We start from the raw sequence: 24,149 nt of genomic DNA, 5'->3' as shown, positions 1-24,149 counted from the left end.
GTGTGGTGCCAAAGTCTTGTTGTCAGAAATATGTTACCTTGGTAACCCTTTGAAACAGACCGCAGAGTTTGGCGCTGTGTCTTCATCCATCCATGTGAACTGGTTGACAAACTGGTGTCTGGAGACAAATTTGGAACCATTGCACCTCTCTGCCCTCACCATGCTAATCGTTGAGCGCATGCTGGGATAAGCTCCAGCCTCCTGCATCACCGAACGGTGAAAAGCAGGTACAAAAAAAAAACATTTTAAAAAATGACACACTTGAGTTATGAAATGAAGTGTTTCTCTCTCATCTCAACCTGTCACAACATTAACCCACTCTGTGTTTGTGTGCCTGTGCTGGTTTCCTAGGTGATTACTTTGGCATCCTGATGGATGAGAAGGTGACAGTCTTTCCCTTCAACATCATGGAGAACCCGATGTACTGGGGCAGCACTGCTAACTACCTTGGCCTGGCACTTATGTAAGTGTTTATGAGAGTGTAATGCTGGTCTTACATTAAACAATGTTTTAAATGATTTCATTGACACAGACAAACACACTAACACACATTTTTATATAAAAAGTCTGTGGCTGGAAAATGAAGCCTAAAACTGTACTACTTTTAGCAGCCACTTGAGGCTGGTTCCAGAACTAGTCAACCTCCATAAGTCCCTATGTCAAAATGTCCAACTTCACAGCAGAATTAGATATATTTACAGCCTGGTACAAAAAACAGTTTTGGTCTCTAATTTCCCTGTGCGGATAAAATTAAACATGTTTAATATTTATCAGTAGTTTTTAGTCTTGCTCAAGTTTCACTTGAACAGTGTCAACAACCAAAAGGTGCACTCTCTCAAGCACTGTTAGAAAGCAGGCAAACATTAGCAAGCATGGAGGGGCCTCCGGAAAGGAACGGGAATGTGATGTCTCGCTTCTCTTGGACTGAAGAAATTGGTGGTTTTTCTTTGACTTGAGTGGAGAAGGGGAAAAAAAGTAGACAAAGGTTGTTGCAGCTTTCAAAATGCACACACAAGGTCAGCTGTGGAAAAAGCTGCTTTTGTTTCTGCTCTGTTGTTCAACAGTTTGTCTTTTAAATTTCCCCCGGGTGCAGGATGAGAGAATAATGTCAAAATGAATCTCTGTATTTGGAAAATCATAAAAACTCTGCAACCTTTTCCTGTGTATGGTAGGTATGAATGGATATTAATGTCTGTGTGGAGCTGAGGTTGGCTCTAATAAACAGCAACAAGTTATTTTGATCAGCTCCTTCATTAACTCTTATCTGAGGAGCTGTTAACACATGACCAAAATAAAAATGCTGATTTACGTCACATGCTTCTAAATAAAGTGAGGGCATGCAGAAGCAGCATCAATAATAAGCTGCTACCTGCAAATGAAAGATGTTGTTTTTTTTCAAAGTTCTAAATCACTTCCCTCTTGAAAAAGATGGGGAGGCAATTTTTTTTTTTTACGTGTGCCTCGTCTCTATGACAACTGTGACCACATCTCTCGGAGCGCAGCGTGCATAGTTGCCAGGCGAGCGTTCCAGGGGTGACGTTGAGTTCAGTTACGTGGACCCCATTCCTTATCTCACTGCCGCTATATTCCCTTTGTTGTGACTAATTATCCCCATTTTTCTCTCAGCTTTGAGTTTAATTCATGTTCAGCCCTGTGTCTAAGTTCTGCAAGCTTTCAGTGATCAAACCAATGATCACCTCATTTCACTACCACCTCCTCTCTCTGTCTGTCTCTCTCCTCTCGAATGTTCAGTTCACTCACAGTAGCAGCCTCCGCCTCAACCCCCTTCACTTTCATTCCTCTGTCCCTGTTTGTTGAAAATAGTCCTCACAAGCAAACTGACACAAACATGCTAACGTGTGTGTGTGTATGTGTGGATCCACTGATTCAATAGCATCCAGATCACTCAGATTTCGTACTCGCATCACACGTATCCTTAAAGTCTTAATAGCTTTTTGCATTTTTGAATTTTACTCGCATATTCCTGAGCTTAACTTCATAACTAATCTTGTTAGTGATTGTCTTGCTTATGTTATCAACTGTTTATCGAGATAATGCAATGCAAATTTAAAGAGCAGCAAGCACACAAGAACCTCCAACTTTAGGTGAAGGCGGGCTTCACCCTGGGCAAGTTCGTCTCAGGGCTGACATATAGAGGCAAACAACCTACAGGCAAGTTAGAGTCAGCAATTAACCTCTATGTCTGTCAGAGTACCTGGAGAGAACCCACTGCACCACCGCGCCACCCGAAAGAAGCCCAAATAAAATGAAAAACAAAAAAAGAATAGCAAATACACGATAACCACAACAACAACAGAGAGAACTAGCAATGTGCCAATTACAAACATACTACATACATGCCTGCACATGGTCCGTAGTACATAAATATAAAGAGGGTTAAAGGGTTTTTTGAAGTGGTCTTATATGATGCACTTATGCATACACAGTGCTATCTACAAGCGCTCCCAGTTGCTGGTACTGAAGTAGAGCAAAGTACTGCTACTGTGGACAGGGTCTGCAGAAAAATGTGTTCCATCTGAAAAAAATCAATCAATATCCATTTAAGTGTACGCTATAGTGAGAATATTCTCAACCCTTTACCCTGCCAAGAGCAAGCTGCAAGCTGTCATCAAAGCAAAGGGTGGCCGCTAAATGACTCTGATCTGAATTTGAACCTAAAACATAAAACATGTTTACACTTTTTTTGTCATTTCATACTGTCACTGTCAAATGAAAACCACGCATGTCCAAAAACAATTGGATCTTAATATCTCTCTAACTGTAATGAGCACCAGAAATTAAAATCTCAGTTTAGTCTGGATTGTGAACAAATGTGGATCTGCAGTATTTTTTTATAAATCGTTCCTTCAGTTGGTAAACTATCAATAACAAGGCTGTCCTACATGTTTCAACAGAGCACATTGGCCTAATCAAAGCTTTTTTTTTACTATCATAGAATGTATTACTCTAATCCAGCCCAACAGCCATCTGACACTGACATGTGTGCATCCATCTGACTTGGTTTAAAGAGATCACAGAGCTTGTCATCTATGTATGAATCAAAACTAAAAACCTCATTAATCCAAAGTGATCTTCTATCCATCCTACACAAAACGTCTTTTCATTGGTCAATAAGATTCTAAGTGCCAACTGTTAAAACTGTTAAAGCTGCCTCATTTTCTCTATTTTATGTAACCACTTAAAACCTCCTCATAATACATCGGAGATATGTTGTTGACCGTGAAGAGCAAATCATAAAACCCACAAGGAATTTCTTCACTGTGACTGAGTGTACTTCAGTGGTCCTAAAGGACCTCTGTCATTATCCTCAAGGGACACACAAAAGATGCACAAACACAAACACAAACAACAAGAACAAAATTGGAGTGGATTTTTTTTTTAAACCAGGTATCATGAACTGAATATTTTCCATCATTGACTGAATTATTATTGACACTGATGGAACAACCTGAAGGCCGTCATCATTTTGACACATTAATACTGAGGGTGATCTACCGTAACATTCAGTAATTCACATGCATCACTGTCTGTCAAACTGACGGATAACGAAAAAATATTTTACTTTTTCAGGTCAGGTTTTGTTTTCATTGCCAAATTTGATTTCAGTGCAAATTGAAGGTCACTCTCTCAGCTGCTTATTAACATACATTTGCCCTATGTACATTTATTTCACACTTGGAGGACAACCCCTCCAGTTCCTTCCACATGTGGGACACTTCATTTGTTTTCTTACCATAACATCACCAGAGTGATTAACAGTGTGGTGAATACTGCCCCTCAGTTACATCATGGATCATTATCATGTGTTGTGCTTGTGGGATGGGGCGGTACTTTTGGGCGAGACAGAACAATGACGCTCTGACTTGCAAAAGGTCACTCTCTTCTTCCGGACAAATCTCATCGCTCTCCACTCTACCCTGTGGATGTTGTGGCTGACACCATAGTATGTACATGTGGAGGACAACAGAGAGTTCAGTCGTAGCATCCCCCAACATAACTTCATGGACAAAGCATATATTCATGGATATATTTGCTACACACTGATCATATCATAATTCCTGTGGTAGAAATATGGTTTCGCCTTTGTAATTAATTTCAGGGTCAGCCCTGCATCGGCTCATGTGAAGCAGGCCTTCTGGTTGCAGCCGCTGAAGCATGCTATCATGCTAACATATGTTATTCAATCATGAAATACAAAGTACAGTTGAATCCAAAGTTGCTGAAGCAGTTTTTTTTTTTGTCTTAGCTGCTAGAATACTGCAACAGATATGCCACAATATTATCATTGTTTTTTTGTTGTTGTTTTTTTACAGTATATATGCATGTGTACATACTTTTGATGTAACCCTAACTTAACACATCATATTTCCAATCATAATCAAAATCAAGTTGCAGATAAACTTCCAGTTTCGGTATAAAATCCTGAAAGTTTCGCTTCCGTTGAGACGTGCTTCAGTCGTCTTGATCATTCCGTGTAAATTGGTCATAAGACTCAATCCAAGCATAAGACTGTGTTTTTCTCATCTTCACATTCTAATAAAATCACAAGTTTAACATTATCGAAGGTTTTTGGTCTTGGCTTGTGCAAATAGTGACATTCAGTACAATCATAAGGCATAAGAGTTGACTTGGACTCTTGACTTGATCATGGCCTGATTGTTAAATTATTGCAATGTATTAAATGAACATGAATGTCTTTGAATATTCTGGCAATACATCAAACAGTCCTTACGACATTTCCCTAAAAAACATCAACTTGACAGCGGCAATAGACGAAAACTCAAGGAATCACTAAAGTAAGCAGGTTACATAATCAGGGAATCTATTAAGTACAGTAGATTGATAGTTGATAGTTGAAATAAAACCTGACCTGCTGTTGTCAATAGAGGAAAAGTAGGGGGATTACCAAACTAACAGACCCCTGTGCGGCAGCTTATTTATGTATAATTAATCTTAAGTAATCCTAAAAAGAGTTATCGTAGTTTAGATTTGTTCGAATTTTTGCGGGTTCGCGGCCGCCGCACTCTTGCTGCATGTCATATTATGATTTTAACCCTCTGAGGACGGATTGATATTTAACGTTTTACATATCTCCAAAACGGTTTATGATACAGAGATGCCGTTTTTTGCACTGTTTTCATGAGATTCCGCTGAAGACTGGCGCCCCATGGTTTAAAATGCAATAGGCAGCACACTGTTATGCTGCTAAGAGTATTTATAGTATATAAAATATATCCCGTTGAAATAAAATTTGAAAAAATCTAAACTACGATAACTCTTTTTTAGGATTACTTAAGATTAATTATACATCAATAAGCTGGCGTCTTAAATAGGTGACAATTCAAATAGCTGGCTAGTATGGTAAGAGCAGGGAGGGACATCATTCAGTCTGAGCAGATGCCTCAACCTGAGAGGGTGTGCTCGTTCTGAGTGCGAGCACATTAGATTTGAGAGCGTAGATTTTAGATCTACAGGACATATTTGAGTGCGAGCGAAATGTTTGTGTCCAAGAAGAAGAAATGTGAGCACAAGCATGTGATTTTTTTAATTTCCAGCACACATTTTGAAAGAAAGCAGCACAAAATGTGAGCACGAGGAGAATAAAGCTGAGCACGTGAAGGAGAAATCATGCTCTCCAACTGAAAATGTACGCTCTTGAATAAAGATAGGATAATTCTTGCATACAGGTTGCCACAAACGTGAGTGTGGCAATCTTAAAACAATAGTATGTGTGTAGGAGTTATGGTTGACCCTTCAAATCTTGCGCCTGCTATTCAGGAGGCGCAGTGAGTCATACACTAATCACAGGGTCGGTGGTTTGGTCCGCAGCTCCTCCTCTCCTCACCACTATTATCTCTGTGAATCCTCTTGATGGTCAGGTCAGTACCATGCATATTAGCTCACTCTCACTGGTGTCTGTGTTTGAACGCATGAATGAGAAGCTATATATACTCTAAGCAATATAAATGCTGACATTTCCCATTTAAATATCAAAAATAATATAGTGCTCATAATAACCCATTATTATGTATATATTCATATTTATAAGTGATGGTGCCTCAATGTGTGAATACTATTGTTTGCAGGGTTCATTTTAATTACTTAACTACTTGGATGTTGTGATCTATGTGTGTAAGTGTGTATAAGGTGTACTGTGATATGCAATATATCTAAGGCTAAATAAAAAGTACATTTTCCTCTGAAATATAGTTTAGTAGAGTTAGAAAGTAGCAAAAAATAGAAATACTCAAAGTACAAGTATCTCTAAATTTAAATGAATTTAGTCAATTAAATTTCACCAATATTAAAAATGTGATAGGAACTTGACAGGGTCTGTCATGCAGGTGTTTCACTTCCTCACCACCATTATCTCTGTAGTAGTACATTTTCTCTATGATGTAGATATTGGCTGCTGGTTCCGTAAATGTTTTCATGCGTATCTAAGAGACAGATTAGAGTGGAGCTTGCTGGTGGACAGGGAGGGTAGGATGAAGGGATGAAATGAGAAAAGATGAAAAGAAGAAAATGATCTGTCCTCCAGTGTTCATGGACCTGTAAAGTCCTTCCAGCTCATAGATCTAGGTTGGATTTATTTATTTTTTTCTCCAAACTAGGTCACTGTATGGTAGCATTCATTCTCCTAGTCATTGACACACAGTGCCACATAAGTACAGACGCCTTCCCTCTAAACACTGTGAGTGCGTGCATCAATCTGCATCACTTTATCCAAGGAGCAGGTCAAGTATCATTCTTATCTTGCTTAGAAGAACACAGGCAAAATTGACAAACCGTACGCTCTGCACTTAAAGCAAAGGCAGTCTGTCTGCTGCTTGTCAACGAGGAAGCTACAGTTATATTAGTCATAATGTGACCACACAACATGCTGAAACTAGATCAATGAAATCTGTTTCTGGTTTCTGGATGCATCTAAGTTCTCCAGACAACGCAGCAGAAATGCAGATTTTTCAGAGAGAACTATTATCATTCTGCACTGTTGAACTACACTATATACACTGTTGTCTGAAGTAAGGAATTAAGCTAATTGTAATCAAAAATAAAGAAAAAATGAAGTGCCTTTTATGCCAGCCTTTGCTCTGGTCCTGACTGATATAAAAAAAATCACAAAAAGCCTCTCTGTGTGAAGTTTCCATGTTGTCCGTGTGTCTGCATGGGATACTCTCTGGGTACCCTGGCTTCCTCCCATAGTTCAAAGACATGCAGGTCAACTGGTGACTCTAAGTTGCCTGTAGGCGAGCGTGAATGTCAGTTGGGATAGGCTCCAGCCATTTGACCTACATATCCCTGCAGACCATTTAATAGAGGTTTCCCGTGAACAGGTGTTCACATGTTGGTTATATAATTGTGAACATTAAAACTTATCACTAGTCCCTTAGGTCTGCAACAAGTACTGCAGTCAACTGAGTCAACAAACACCACTACTGAACTGACTCCAGCTCATGAACAACTCCTCATCAAACAGTTAAATACAACCGGAAACCTTTAGAGTTCAAGTTTGTGTTTTTCTCAACATGACCTTGTTAACTCGTTTATCACTTAACCTGGTCAGTCCTTCCAGGATTTGAAAAGTTGGAACAACCATCACCAACTTCTCAAATCCTAAATCAATTCACAGTGCGATGTGAAAATGTGGTAAAATTACTGTTTTAATCAATTCACAGTGCGATGTGAAAATGTGGTAAAATTACTGTTTTCTCGAGAATAGCTTCTGTTCTAACTGTATAATATATATATATACATATAACTGATATCCATTTTATTTTTTAGGTGGCTAAAATACATTTTGCGGCTCCCCCGTCCACAGCAGTAGATTGCTGAAAACGTGATCTGCCACACCTACACAGTCCTGAGAAGCTGTCTGAACTTTTTAAACTAGGTTTTATAATTAAGAGACTTACATTCATGTTTAATTTATGCTTGTGTCTTTTGGTCTGTATAGGTCATCAGCACATGCCATGACCCTGTTTTAAGCAAAACAAAAAAAAAACAAACGAAAATGAATGTTTTTTTTGTCTCCATCTGCTCAGTATCTCTTTCCAAATACATATTTTTAAACCCTGCCAGCATATGACAGTCTGCAGCAAGATTCATACAGATAGCACATATAAAAAAACAGAAAAATGTTGCATATTCATGTGCATAGACGCCGATTTCCGTACAGATTTCCATAACAGCATGCAGATTGCAGGCAGTCATGTTCGAGCTAGACCGATACACAGAATGAAAAATAATATAACTGTTCTGATATCAGCATTCATTTATTCAGATGCTCATTAACCCGCACCAAACTGACATCTGTCATCCGTCTGTGGATGAAGAGGAAACCAACCGGCTCATGTACAAAAAGATTTTTGTCATGAATAACTGTAAAGAAATTATTTTTCCCATAGCTGACAAACTTTGACAATCAAAAGACAAAACATGCACTCAAGTTTAGGGCAGCGCTGTGCTACTCTAACAAACTGTATTCCAGTTTGGCACAGACAAGTCAGTCGATGATCTGACCAGATGGTAATATAGGTCAGGGGGAAACAGAGATTTCCACACAAGGCACTACTGACTCATCATTGTGTCAGATGTGTGTCACAATCAGTGGGTCTCACTGAAGATATGTTTACAAAATTATTATTATTATTATTAATATTAATATTAATACTTATTATTATGTAAGCGGTGAATCAGATAATCATGTTATCACAATTACAACTGAATTGAAAGAAATCTAAAGAGAACAATCATCAATGTACAATATAGACTTAAAGGGATGTGGAACTCAAAAGTTAGAGAGATTGACCTCTATAGTCCAATAAAGGGAAAGTTATCCATATACATCTCTTGTGAATATCAACAATCGGAAGAATTGCTATGACATATGATACCCACATTTATGTTCCCTACAGGATGAATTGTAATAGTTTTGGTGATCTGTCAACTTTCCATATATTAGTACCATCACCATATCATACCAGTAGCCAAAAAGCTTTTTTCAAGATATTGCTGAAAACATCTACTTTGTCTCCGAATGTCTGTTGTAAATAATAATTAAATCAATTCAGAGTTGGAATAATTCACTACAAAATCCTCTGTATCATTTCACTTATTTGATATTGGTTTGATTTATTCATTTATAAAGTCAAGAGATAGACTGAATTAATTTCAACTTTTTTTCTGCTGTGTCCTTGTCTTGTCATCAATTACTGCCTGCTGAAGTAGGTCATGGTAGACAGTTTTATAAGCTTCATCGGTTAGTCAGCTTTACTTTCTGATTGATGATATTATGCTTCTTTTTTTGCTTTATTGACAAAGCTGGAAATGGTCAGCTTTGATAAGTGGTGTGGCAAAAAAAATGACTTTAGTATATCGTAATAATGTGGCATGTGGTTTACAGATAATAGCTTTTCTGTTACTTAGACTGCTGCTCCACGTGAGAAGGCTTTTAGTCCAGCACTCGCAGATATTTCATTTTTTCACTAATTTCATATATATCTGTGTTTCATGTTTCTTTGATTAAATAAATCTGTGTCATTGTGCCACTTCTTCTGATCAACTATATGGTATGTAGGTCACTGTGTTGTGTGTTTAGTTTTCTTCGCAATGTACTATGGTAAACAAGGTTTTATTTTCTTAATGTTTAGTCACTTTTCTTTACTCTTTGTTTGGCATTCAGACAGCTTATTATTTGCTTCAGTCCAGCACGCATTCATATTAGGTTTGTATGTTTCGAAAGCGTGGGAAAGATCCTTGGGATTGACACAAAGAATTCATAATTCATAATTAATTCTCAAGTTCTGCTGTTTGAGACAGATAGCATGAAGTGGGTACACTACTGAGAACTTCACACACAATATGTAACCTTAACCCATTGGTCTCATTTTCTTCTCTGTATACAGTGGTGCCAGTCCTGTTGGCCTTCTCCTGACTGCCATAGTAGCTCTGGCTTACAAGGTGGCGATAAGATTTGAGGGGTAAGTCTTTCTTTATTTCAAGTCCTGTTCATATTTGTCAATAATAAATAAATGCATTTGGGAACAGATGAGATCTGATCATCCAGGACATATTCAGTCATATACACAGTGTAGCGTGAATCCAAAGCTGTCTCTGACCATCTGTTAATTTAAATATTTTCAGCACTAGTGGTTGTTTACAGATCATTTAAATGTAATTAAAACAGCAGTGGACCTCAAATCCTTCCCTGTGGAGCTCCTGAATAAATGTCTAAACATCTATGTCCCAATATAACTTGTAATAGTCACTGGTATTCTGGACTCCTTGTAACCAAGACTAAACCCAGGGCCAAGTTAGGCCATGACCAAAATATATTCAGTAAAATTAGCTCTCAGGTTATGCTCTATTATTACAGATTGTTGACCTGTGTCAAAATACACTAGGCTTCAATTATACTGCACTTGTGATTTCAAGTGTCTCATATCCAGATAAAATCTGCAATTTATTAAACATTTATTTACACTTAAACACATACAGTGGAGTACACGGACGGTAACGGACAAAAAAGAAGAACTATCTAAAAACACAAACACATGGATGGGCTACGAGTGAGCAGTTTTATCATCTGCATGCCGCTCACTTACCCATGGCAGATCTTTCAGTGGTTGCAGATAAATACTTCAAACAGCTGAAGTGTGCTATCTGAATGAATACATGCACTGAAATCACCAAAGCCATTTGTTATAATAATAATGATATTTTATTTGGAAGAACCTCTCAGATCACTCAAGGACACAAAACCAGATAAGACAGTGAATACACAGTAACGATAACAGTATTGCTTTAATGATACAGGCAGGATGACGGCTAATTTCAGTGTAAATTCAGCTGCCGTTATGATAGAGGCACACCCTGTAGAGGCTATTTCCTATCTATATAGTTAACAAAGCTTTTCAGACTTAGGTACTTGTTACAACCCTGATTTTGCAGGTTTAAGAAACGTATGTACCATTTCTTAGTATTTTCCCACATTAATAGCCTCTCTGGTCAGCCCTTCCTCCCTCGCATCTTCCTCCCACTGCAATTACCAGATAAGATCTAAAAAACAGTTATGAGTGACCTACTTCTGGACATCTGCCCGCACAAACACCTGTGCAGAAATATACACACCCACATATACACAGAAATTCACAAGCATGCTACGACTACATAATCCACTCACAGATGAGACAGAGCTCTGCACGGAAGCAGCTGCTGTGTGCACTTGCTCATTCAGCCTGTGTGTGTTCATGTGTGTTAGGTGTTTGTATGTGCATGTGGTCAGCTGGCCTTAATATAACAGGTAGTGTTCAAATGTACACAACAATGGTACACGGATACGGTATTGAAGACCTCATGATAGAAACGTAAACAAAAGTTCCACCTGGACTGTAGACGCCAGACAAATGATGGAAAGTGGCAGACTGATTCACCTATATGTCTAATATAAATAAACTTTAGAATGGACGTATGTCACCACAACAACAGGCAAACTTAGTGCTGGCCAATCTGACAAATCTCTTTGTCCATTTCCTATTTTGGTTCTCCTCACCCATATTTCTGCTGCTACATAGGTCACCTGGTCAGTCCTTCAGAATGGCCTCAATCACAAATAAAATGAAAAGTCATGTTAGACTTGAAAAGGAAAGAAGAGGTTAGACGCTGCAGTGTCGGAAGCATGTTTTTCTGAAAATGTCACACATTAACACAAGCTGTGAATGAGAGTGCAGGTGTACACGACGCTGCAGTAATTTCCGGCAGCGTCGATCCACAATTGTGTCATTTAGCCCGAAACTGTGAATTGCGGGAAAGGCAGGTGCCAGATTTTACCACACACTGTGACTGGGAGAAATCATATGCTATATTTATCTTTTGCTTCTGGCATAGATTCTGAATGATCTCATTTAGTTTAACTGTGTGAGGATAGCAAGGTGTCCAGTTGGATATTACCTCACGTAGAATGGGCAAAGACACGAGGGAAATAATGAGTCCAGTGCCTGTCCAGTCCTTTTCTAGCTCATAATCACCTATGATACATTAGACAGCATAAAATGAGATGCATTGGTAAAGGCTGGCACCAAATAATGACTTTTAATCTCTCCCCATCTATTATGAAATCATTACAAGAAACCTAAGGTTGCATTTACATGGATATACGCATTTGACGGAAAGCCATATACATATATTTTAGTGGATGACAGCAGGACAGTAAAATCATGTAAGGTAACTGTAGACAGCATTGCAGTCTTCAGCAGTTGAATTTACAACCAGATGTTACTTAGCTCCCTCACATACAGATAAAACATGGACGATCTGGACAAGGAGTAGCCAATAATTTATTTGGTATGTTTTATTACAATCTTTGTAAACAATACAACACCACTATATTAACATATTGTCATGCATGTTTCGTTTTGCCACCCTGCCATTTCATTGGACAGTGCGTTCTTGAGGATTAGGCTTGACTTCCTTCCTTTGCTCTGTTTATCTATTCATAGATCTATTCATCTAATTATATTTAATTCAGCTCTCTAAATACAAGTGCTTTTACTATTTACAACCAGTAGGAGAAGATTGAGAACTAATAAGATTTCTTACTAGTTTGTCAACCAGATACACTGATAATTTGCTGTCTATCATGTGTATATAAAGGTTTTTTTCCAACCGTTTCTGGAGTAACTACCAGGTTTAATGATTCTTGTTTAGCGATGAGAAAAAGTCAGCAGACTCTTACTTCACTGGTTGTATATTTGATGCAAAGAAGTTGGCCTGTGGTAACATGTACAAAAACTAGCCAACACGCTAGTGTTCTGGAAAATATGTATGTGTTGCTTGGCAACAGGGCAGTCCTATTGCAAAACTATCTGTGTTAATTAAAATTTGAACACAATCCACTCAGATCAGGATACTATTGGCTTCACACACACTGTTGAGATAGACTACTCCCACAAAATATTACAGCGGCTAGTTCTGATCCTTTAATCCCCTGCACACTTTTTAAATGTGCCTAGTGATTCAGAGTTTTAGTGTAAATAGGCTTTCTCTAGGGCTCAAATAGCTTTCTCTCACCTATTACGGCTGATATTTTCTAAATTCTCTCAATTACACACAAGGAGATGTTCTCCGGTACAGTTTGATACGGGGGTTGGTGGTGCAAAAGTGTGTGCGCATTCATGTGAACCAGAGCGGAGGTACATGTGGAGACACAAGTCATCTTCCTATCATTCACACACATGCGCTCGAGCTTTCTCACGGTTCAACACACACAGGGTCCTGGCACGGAGTGGTACAGCTTTCCAGTCTCTGATTTATTGTCCCATTATATGTTTGTTCTGCTGTATTTACAGACCATTCACTGGACAGATCTATCAGGAGAGGAGTCAGCGCCGCAAGCATGAGTAATCACCTCCCTCGCAGTCACTTCCTGCTCCTGGTTTGGCTGAGGATTCCCGTCTTGTCACAAGGACAGACAGACTGAACAACAGACGGACTTAACAACAGCCTTGATTATTAATCCATCTCCAGTGTGGATTTAACAGCAACAATCACACTCTTCTCATGAATGGGGAAGCTCCATGAAGCCGCTATTTTTGAAATTTTGGACCATATGGTTATGACATACTTAGAATCAGAATCAGAAATACTTTGATAATCCCAGGGGGAAATTAAATTGGGTTGAGTTAAAGGAACAGATTACAAAAAAAACAGCAGATTTGATTTCCTGTTGAGAATTAGGTAACAATCTTGATACTACTGTCATGTCTGTGAGTTAAATATGGAACTGGAACCAGTAGGTAATTAGCGTAGCTTAGCTTAGCCATACAATCACCATAAAGTTGACAGGCAACTACTACAGATGCTGCACAGAACTATGGGTCAGAATAACATTCACCAAGATATGGTTACAGTCTCTAGTCTTTATGCTAAGCTTATTTTAGCTTGACCTCATTACTTGGAGCCATATTTGATGCTTATCACCTTTATGCTATCACTTCCTAAATCCATACATAGACATGATACTGGTGTCAACCTTCTAATCTAGTTCAAGACACACTTGAATGGAGTAACTGATGTTAAACATTACACCTGTTTGGCAAGTCAAACTGTCTACTGTGAAGAAAAGTCTGATTATACCGATGACCCTGTGATGTGAACGACTTCTGTGATGTTGCTAACATTCAATATTACTCATTGTGTTGTTTTGTCCTTTCGAGATGTGTTTCTTTGTCGACACAAACAGCATTTGTGTTATCTTGCATAAAATGGTGCAAATGGTTCCATTTAAAGATGTTAGTAAAATGTTAGCAAATGTTGTTTTCACTAGGTTGCCACAATTTTTAATTGATCTCAAATGTATTATTCTTAAAAAAACAAAAACATAAACTACATGATTTGAGGTACACCAATCTGGATCGACTAGTGTGAGTGAAATCTTCAGTGTTCTTCAAAACGGAAGCTTAAGAGAGCCTTCAACACTGCCATTGAAATTGAATACACAGTTATTCAATGCAACACATGTTTTTGGTGTTATATAGAAATGTGTTTAAATGTCAGGAGGAAGTGCACCAATGACTGTTTTATAGTGTATCTATGCAAGCCATTCCAAACTGAACAATACACACAGCCTGGTGATGTACTCTGATGTTAATGGAATATAATAAAAGAGGGACTCAAGGTTCAGAACACTGGTTTGTCATTAACAGTATGTTTTTTAGCTGTTAAGTAGCGCTAGCTACATAATTATCTGCTTGTCATTACTACATGTGTGAGTCCAGAGGAGCAGGGAGAGGAGTGAGAGAGGAGCAGGAGAGGTGGTGAGAGAGCAGGACCTAGAGACTTTTCCACACTGAATATTTCATCTTAATAGAATTCCATATTAATGATTTCTGGCCCACCCTCATGATTTGATTTGTTGTTTTTCATAAAGACTGACCTGAGAACAGACTACAGGGAGAGCACAAATAAACATGTTTACAGCCTAGTAAAAAAACAGTTTTACGCGAAACCCCACCAGGGTCTGCGGTGCGTTGCATGAGCATCGTGATGTGGTCCGCCTGCACGTGTCTTCAAACCCGACCGGGAGCATTTCAGAAGCGAGCATTTAGCCTGCCAGTCTTTGTTTACTGCTCAGATTTGGCTATTTTCCGGTGTATGTTCTTCAAACTTGCTTCTACATGTGTAAATATGCTACGTAGTTAATTAGTTTTGTGCTTTTCTTTGTTTTTACGACCGGCAGTTTGCACGGGTTATTTTATTTTGAAAATCCTCGATTTCTTTACTTTTCTGTGCCTGGGTTCCGGCTGCTTGAGGTGGTCGTGTGAGATGTGACGGGTGCTGCTCACCGTAGCCGAGCGTAGAGACACTTCTGGGACACATCTAAAGGACCACGGTGGAGCCGTCGGGGTTTGATACATGGACTAGAATGGCCGTGTATTACTTGGATGATGCGATGGTTTGGACGTTAGTCTCTATAGCTAATTTCCCATACATGACAACTGTATTGAGTAATTAAAGCGTGAGTGTCATCATTAGCCCACCTCAGGTCTGCCAACAATCCACGTCTGTACAGGACTGACAAAATGGCAGTGGCCAGAACCACCACACTAGCTCCACATAAGCTCTTAGAAACCTGTCATGGATACAACATCTTGTTGTGTTACAGTCTATGGTATTTCTTTAAAACAATCATTAGCATCTTGGCAGCACAAGGGGAAGCATGCCTTGCATTAAAACATTGGTTCTCAAAGTGCGGCCCGTGGCCCAATGGTGGCCCGCGAAAATATTTATGGCGGCCCGCGATAACACTGATAACATCTAAATTTGTAAAATTGTTAAAACTGTATTTTGCTTTGAAAGAATAAATCCCGTTTAGTTAGTTTAGCGGCATCTACAGGCCTAAGCGGTAATTACAGGTGTGTGTCTGACCATCACCATTCACACTGACCTCACTCCTAGAAGGCCACAACGGAACAGTCAGGTAAGTGGAACGGTGGTTGGTGTGAAGATGGAGTGTGGAGAGGAGGAGCGAGAACCAGAGCGGGATCGGGCACCTCGAGAAAAAACGCAATGTCAGTGATGAGAAAAGGCATTCCAAGATAAATGGGCAATCGATTACTTGTCGAACCTCATGGGTCGAAAAAGTTGTTTGGCCTGATCTGCAAGCAGGTCATTGCGGTGCGCAAGGACTTCAACATAAAACGCCATTACGATACCAAACATAAAGTTACGATAAGTTCAGTGGTAAGGATCGCACCAGTAAATTGAGCTGCTTAAAGAGGTTACACTGCATCCAGGCTGAGGATGACTATCGGCATGCTGGCCTTGTATCGCAACGACGGAGATGGAACCCGACATCAGAGGAATGTGTGACTTACAGTAATGACAGCTATTAATAAAGGCATGTATTGAAGGATGATGAATATGAAGTTTCTTTCTCTCTCCCCTCCTCGCCCCTTTCAGATGTCCCTGTGGTGTTATGGTAGCTGGAATGCGCCCAGAATTAGACATTATGCTGATAAGAAGCAATCTGTCTAAAGACTATTCTAAATACGTTGTTTACTATTAATGACTTATCCCAAATCTGTCTGTTTGAGGGTTAAACCCCAGTGATTTTGCGTTTAGTAACTGAGTTATTAAAATGTGCTTAATTCAAAAAAGGGGAAACGCCCAGGTGCAATATGGTCATTAAATAATTACAATGGAATTTATTTTTTGTGCGTTTTTTTCTCCCCTCGCCGCCCCGCTGGTGGCCCTCACCCACTGTTAGGTTGCTAAATTGGCCCTCACCCATCAAAACTTGGAGAACCCCTGCAATAAAATGACTTAAACGGTGTAAATCCGAATTTTTTCTAGACATGAAAAATCCACATCGGGTTCTTCGTGCCCCTTTGAAATAATCCCCATTATTTTTAAAGATTTTTATGGGAATAGGTGATAAACAGTGAAAAGGTGGTGTTTTATGTTTGAATAAGTGTTGTATACCATTTATAGACTAAATAAAACATATTTCTTCTATGGAGTCATAAAAACCCATTCAGTTATTACATGTACATTTCTGTCACTGGTAGAACCATATGAATACTGAGAGGACCCGATACAGAGAGCACCACTTCTAGCATGATGGAGATATGATATATGAAACATGGTCGTGAAGGTTAGGGTTAGAACTTAATTAGTATCATTGTTAACACCTGTATTTCTTTTTTCTCTCAGAACCTCAAAATGGCTGCTGTAAGAGAAGCAGCCATTTTGAACATTAGACTTACATGAGACCTATGGCTCGTAGAACAGCCATTGAACCATTAGACATAGACATATAATAGACGCCGCATGACGGGGTGGTCGTTGGTCGCGATACGTCAACAGGTCCCCATATTGGATAGGCAGATCTGCCGTAAACGAATAAGGAAATGGACTGAACTTCATAAAGCGCCTTTCAAAAAGTGCTTTAAGTTAATGCCTCTTATACACCCATTCACACACACACTAATATATCGGGAAACAAAAGGCACCAAAAAACGTAGGTAACATTTAAAGTGATGATTATAAATGTTTACTCCTTATGTAAGCACCAAACCAACGTATTATTTTTCTAATGCTGAGTGTTTACAGCTACTAATGTGTGTACACTGTTCCTGTGATGAAAATATTGAAATATTTATATTTAACATTTAATCTGTGTCTTAATAACCAGATCCTGAAATGTAGATGTGACATGAGGGTTTCTGAATAAAGAGCACTAACGTTTACATTACACGTGAACATATATATATACATAGATACACACACACACACACACATATATATATATGTATATGTGTGGTGTTGATGAGTTCAGTCCATTTCCTTGTATTAGTTTACAGGGCAGGTCTGCCTTATCCATATGGGGCGACGGACGTACGATCAGCTCAATGCGGCGTCTAGTGTATATTGGTCTAGGTGTAGAACCTTTATCGTGTCCTGGTAACACCTGTGTTTTCAATGGCTGCTGTGGAAAGGTAGGGAATGGCAGCCAATGGCAGGTTAATCCTTTGTCACCCTTAGTTGTACCAGTTAAGGAAATGTGCTAGTTTATCTTTAGTTTACATACAATTGAAAACTGTCCTCTCGGTTGGATAAATGATGCCAATGTTTCTAAACTTACCCTCAATCATATTTGGCATTTCAGTTATATTTCTTAACTGGCCAGCATAAGTTTATACAATAAAGTTAATAAAATATCCACCAATAGAAACAGTGACACACTGTTGACACAGAGCTTGATAAAATGAGGAGAAACAGAGGACTGACATTACCCAGATTTTAATTTCAGGGCAGGGAGAATAATGACCACTAAAAAATCATGTTTTTGGCACATCTAAGAACATTTTAATGATGAACCTACCTTTGAGTCTGAATGCTTTCCTGTGAAAGTAAAGTGCACATGTTGGAGAAAGTTTTTTCCTTTGTGCAGACAACACAAGCAGAAACAACTGTGTCCTGCATAGTGAGATTAGTATTATATTATTATGGACTTTTGAATGATAAGTCTCTTAACTTGGTTTTCTCTATCAAATCCATTTCATATCAAGTTACTGTTGTGATTTAGATTGTTAAAGCGATTAAAAGATTGTTAGGATCAAAACTAAATGAAAATAGATACATTAAAAAATGCATGCGCTAAACTATATTTTTACTTACTATTTGGGTAACATTTTCCCAAGGAGCTACACAAGGCTTTAATTACTTTTTATAAAAATACAAGGGGTCATACTGACATATTACATCGATGCGCTAACCCCCAAATTCCACCGGGCACGGACGCCTTGCTGTCCTGACACAGAAAAAACATAGAGAAAAGGTGGATTTTCAAAATATAATAACTGCTGGTCGTAAAAACAGACGAAAAGCTGAAAAATTAAAACTACGTAGCATATTTACACATGTAGAAACATATTTAGAAGCTCATAAACAAAGAAATAACCAAATCCAAACAAGTAAACAATGTCTGGTGACCTAAACGGTCCACCTCTGAAACACTCCCAGTGAGGTTTGAAGTCGCATGAGGACGGAACAAAAACAGCGTTGCAGCCGCAGCGGGACAGAGACGTGCCCAGTGGGGTTTTCGGGTATAGCTTGATTTATGTCTCTCTACTCATTCCATCTATCTGTAACTCATCACATTATGCTTATCACGGTGGGGCTGGGGTATATCCTAACTGACTTAGGGTTAGGGGTTAGGGTGGAGTGAGAGGCGGGGTACAACCCTGGACAAGTCGACATCTCATCACAGGGACACTAGAGACCCATGCAGACACAGAGAACATGTAAACCCACAGAGGAAGGCCCTGGCAGAGCCCTGAACCAAGAACCTTCCTGCTGTGAGGCACCACCGTGCCACCCTCTTCGCAGCTTGTATTGACAAATACACGTACAATGTAATTACCAGAAAAAATAATTAAAGCACCATCATTTTAACGCTTTAAATTTATTTAACACCTGTTCAACTACTCTGGATTGCTCATAAGTCAATTGGTCACGGCTGTAAGGGAGTTTATGTCAATAATGAGCTAGAATCATGTTAAACTGGAGGCTTTAAATAGATCATTCTGATAAATGGGACCCATTTAATACAATAAATATTTACCGTCTATATATTTTGATCACAGCTGCCCAAATAGTGGACTCCAGTGGTCAATGCAGATATTCTTTGGTATAATTTTTTTTTTAATCAAAATATTAAATCAGATATTGCCATGAAGTCTACCTGTTTTGTTTCACCCTTAATTGACCACATATCAATCTGGCCTAACCCTATCAAATAACCTTATTAAGAATTTGGGTTATTCAAAACACTTGTTTATTTTCAAAAACAACCAATCAATTGAGAGAATTTTGAAAAGTAAAGATCAAGGGCACATTCCATTGATCTTTTATTTTTTTTTAAATAGAGGTCACATGACACCAACTTCTTTGATCTTGGACAGACTCATTTCTGTCTGAACTTGTTCTCAGTTGATTGTTGACAACAATTAGGAATAAATTCAAGAAATCCCGAGATCAACTATACAACACTTTTGGTAAGTAAAACCGTAGTATTATGGCAAGTATTTTAATTTGCTGATCAGAATCAAAATACTTTATAATCCCAGGGGGGAAATTATTTTTGTTACAATACTCGTAACACAACAAACAAAAACAACATAATGTAACAAGTAACCATCTATGTAAGGAAACATATATATGATGTATATATATATAAATGTATAATGTGCACAACCTAAAAAGTGATGACCATATAGTGGTCAGTGTGCAATTTGTTCCCATAACAAAAGTGTGTATGTTAGTTGGAAGTAGCTTGTGAGACGAAATCTAATTGCGCTTATATTGTAATATTGTGACTAACTGTTGTGTCCATCTTTACCTCTGCTGTTTTCCACAATAGCAGGTGTCACATCTTATGATGGCCTCAAACATGGCGTCCACACAACCTACCCACGCCAACGAATTGGCCCGTGGAGACAGAACTCCTTCCCCTTCCTCCAAGTACCTGTTGAAGTCTTTTTGGGGCAGGGCTCCTTTGGAAAGTTGCCGAGATGCGTGAGGTTGAAAGACATGAAAATGTGGCAGTCAAAATGATGAAGAATATAGCAAAAGTCTGAAAGGAGCAATCACGAGGTAACTAGAGGAAGTTAGGCCTATCAAGCTTGATTTGTACAGTTTTTTCTGACAGTGCATTGTGCATTGCTCTCATCAGTTTTTAATTTGAAAAAGTATCTTAATTAATGAATGGTTTGTATTGTTGAACTAAACTGAGATATAATTAAATGTCATCACCGGTGTCTATCATGTTAACCTGAAATCGCGCGCGGACAGATGCAACAAGTTCGATGGCACGAATTTTCATTGACAGGGGCATATTTGCCTTGAATTTGAGCATCTCGACAAAAGTCTTTATGACTTTATGAGGGATAGACATTTTCGACCTCCTCCTTCTGATGGGAGATTAGACCAGTTGTCCAACAGGTTGGTGCTACTCCTTTCTTTCTCCATTAATTACCAGATATAACTGTAAAAATGACTATTAATAACTGTTGACCTTATTAAATTAATTGTTTCAATAACCTTTCAGCTTGCCAACGCACTCAATCACTTGAAGACGATTGGGATTATACATGCTGACTCAAATGGAGAACGGGATGTTAGTGGACCAGGAGCGGAAGCTTACACGGTCAAACTGATTGACTCTCGTTTGGCCTAAAGTGTCAGATGCCAAGCTGTGCCCGCACGTCCAGACCCGTCCATACAGGTGAGTAATGGAGGCCATAATTAATGTCTAAGTGGTGTAAAAAATGTAATTTTTTAATTTATTTTTTACTCAGATATAAAACACCCCCTCCGTGCCCCCGCACTCTGTGAGGGAAGGTGTGCCTGCTGTAGTAACTATAAAAATCATATAACTCCAAGAGAGTAAATTGGATTATATACAGTCTGACTTTGATGTTTGTTTTTCTTCTCTGCAGGTCTCCAGAGGCTCCTGGGGACTGCCATTTACAAAGCGCATTGATATGTGGGTTCACTTGGCTGCCTGGCTGCTTCGTTGTACCTTGGCGCATCTCTGTACCAGGGCATAAATGAACATGATATGGTAAGTACTGCTGTAAAAGATGAAGCTATGTTCCTCTTTCAGAGTTTCATGGTCTACTGAAATATCCAACACAATCCTGTTTACTTAGTGTACAGATATAATTTCGTATGTGAGATGTTAAATCCCTCAGGCATAGCAGAATACAGACATAAAATTAGCTAAATGACCAATCTGTAATCTTCTTAACTTTTTGGCAATTTAGGTCACATGCTTATTAAATTTAATAATATATTTGGAATTTAATATAAACTCATTTAGTCCTTCGACCTGGACTCCAATGTGACTTGATGTTGTGTTTGTATTCTCAGATAAGGCGATAATGGCAACCAGGGTCCCGCTGCCTAATAACATGCTCAGTCATGGCGCAAGACTGCATGTTTTTGCCAGAGAAACACAAGTCCGGCACCACTTCCTGGAAACTGAAGGTACTTTATTTTTCAATGCAGCAATTTCCAATGTGTTTTACTCCCCCAAACACCTGGCTGTTTAATGTTACTCTTGCTTTGCTACGTTTCAAACTGTGAACTGGTCGTCAAAATTGTTTTTACTGTACTTTCATTGATAACAACAACATTTCGTTCAGGAACTTCAACACAAGAGGACAGAGGGAAGAAAGAACGCCAACCTCAGCTATTGGCATGAACTTGGACGGTAGCTTTTCTTTTGATCATTGACAGTAATATAAATTAACATGAACTAATATCGAAGCATAGATGCAGTAAAATCAAACTCTGATAAGTGTTTACTCATCCCTAACCTTTGTTGTTGTCCATGGTTTATCCATTTTCCAGATCCGGGGCATCAAGTATGACAATTATGCAGATATTCTGCACATAGTCATGATGTGGCGAGGTTTGCGGACATGTTAAGGGATGCTTCAGCGCGACCCTGCAAAACGTATTACACCAAGTCAGGTTGCTGGAGCAATAGGTTCATCAGCCTGTCCCCACAGTGCCCACTTGGAAAGCATGAGTTCCTAGTAAGTCATAGTGATTTAAGTTGATTAAGATTTAAGAATATTAAGTGATTTAATTGTATTTTTAAAGTATATGATTTCATCATTATGTCCAACTTGCGTGTTTCTTGATGTGCACAGAAGAGGGATTTTTTTTTTACAGCCATATAGATCAATCATACATACAACAGGTATCTTATCTGTTTTACTTTACTGAGTATGATTTTGTAGTCACATAGCTTATTGTCATTGTCTTTCAGTGTTAGGTCCTGCTTTAAGATTATGGCCCCCCACCGCATCCGCAAACCGTCCCCCTCCTCCTGCTGAGAGCAGTGAGTCTAAAGGGCAGCCTAAATGCAACATCTCACATCTCGGTGCCAGTTCACAGACCACAAATTCAGGCAAGTCGGGATCAAAAAGATCTTTAGAAGATGAAGATGGGAAAGCGCTGTGGAACCTCTCACATCCACAGAAGAGTTCAAGTCCCACACGATAGACAGAACTCGCTGCCGAAAGAGCTGTGCACTTCAGTCCCTCTTGGGCAGCAACAGCCAACTCAGAGCTGCATTTCACAGTGTGAAGAGGAAGCGGACGAATGAGAGAACCTGGCACAATGAGAACGATCCAGGAACACCAGCTCTGAACAACGCGGCAGGGTGAAACCCAGAAGAAATCCATATGAAGATCCCTGTACTCAGCCTAGAGTGAAAAGGAAGCACCGGATGATGATGATGACAAGAATGTCCGGCCCTGCAAAGATGCCCGGCCCCTGCGGCGTCTGAGTGACGATGAGGACGACGAAGATGTGCGGTTGTGGAAAGAGCCCACATCCCCCACCCCGGCCCGGATGACGATGACGACGACGAAATGGTGCGGCGTGGAAAGGAGCCCACCCTCCCACCCCTGCCCTGATGAACGATGAGGACGACGAAGATGTGCGGCGTGAAAAGGAGCCACCCCCCCCCCCCGGCCCGGATGACGATGAGGACGACGAAGATGTGCGGCGTGGAAAGGAGCCACCCCCCCCCCCAGCCCGTGATGACGATGAGGACGACGAAGAGTGCGGCGTGGAAAGGAGCACCCCACGCCCAAACCTCCAAGAGGCCGTCGCCCACAGCCATTAAGCAACTGAGTCAGTTGTTGTGGCTTTGCCCTACCTCCCCCCGGTCCGGCAGATGACCATCCCCAGTGGCCAGGTTCTGCTCGAGGTTTTCTGCCTGTTAAGGGAGTTTTTTCCTCGCCACTGTCGCCCAGTGCGTGCCCCTGGTGAAATGGGAGTTCCAAATAATTCTAATGTTGTAGATAATACAGTGGTTTCCCCAGAATTAGAATATTAGCTAACGCGATTAGCAGCTAAAAACTTACTCTCACTGCTCCTTTCCTCACACAGATAGTTTGTGTTTTGTGATAGTGATTGTGAAATTTCAGCAGCGCACTCATAGAACTAGCAGCGTGCTGCACCGCTACTGAATGTAGCTGGGGAACACTGTATATATATGAGTATGGTGTACACTGCTCTCCTGTAAAAATGTAATATGGAAAAAT

The 24,149-nt window shown here is 39.5% G+C and overlaps 1 protein-coding gene across 1 annotated transcript in view; it reads left to right on the top strand.

Moving 5' to 3' along the window:
* Positions 1 to 13,582, top strand: part of pemt (phosphatidylethanolamine N-methyltransferase) — a 54,840-nt gene extending 41,258 nt beyond the window's left edge. Inside the window, exons 6-8 of the mRNA XM_027289755.1 lie at positions 352 to 463; positions 9,930 to 10,004; positions 13,371 to 13,582. Of these exons, the coding sequence (XP_027145556.1) occupies positions 352 to 463; positions 9,930 to 10,004; positions 13,371 to 13,425 (242 nt within the window). The 3' untranslated portion in view covers positions 13,426 to 13,582. The remainder of the gene's footprint in view (positions 1 to 351; positions 464 to 9,929; positions 10,005 to 13,370) is intronic.
* Positions 13,583 to 24,149: the final 10,567 nt, after the last annotated feature.

This window comes from Larimichthys crocea, chromosome XVI (assembly GCF_000972845.2).
Source record: "Larimichthys crocea isolate SSNF chromosome XVI, L_crocea_2.0, whole genome shotgun sequence".
In the NCBI taxonomy this organism is placed as follows: domain Eukaryota; kingdom Metazoa; phylum Chordata; class Actinopteri; family Sciaenidae; genus Larimichthys; species Larimichthys crocea.
The sequence above is the reverse complement of the archived record's forward strand: the minus strand, read 5'-3'. Positions and strand labels throughout refer to the sequence as shown.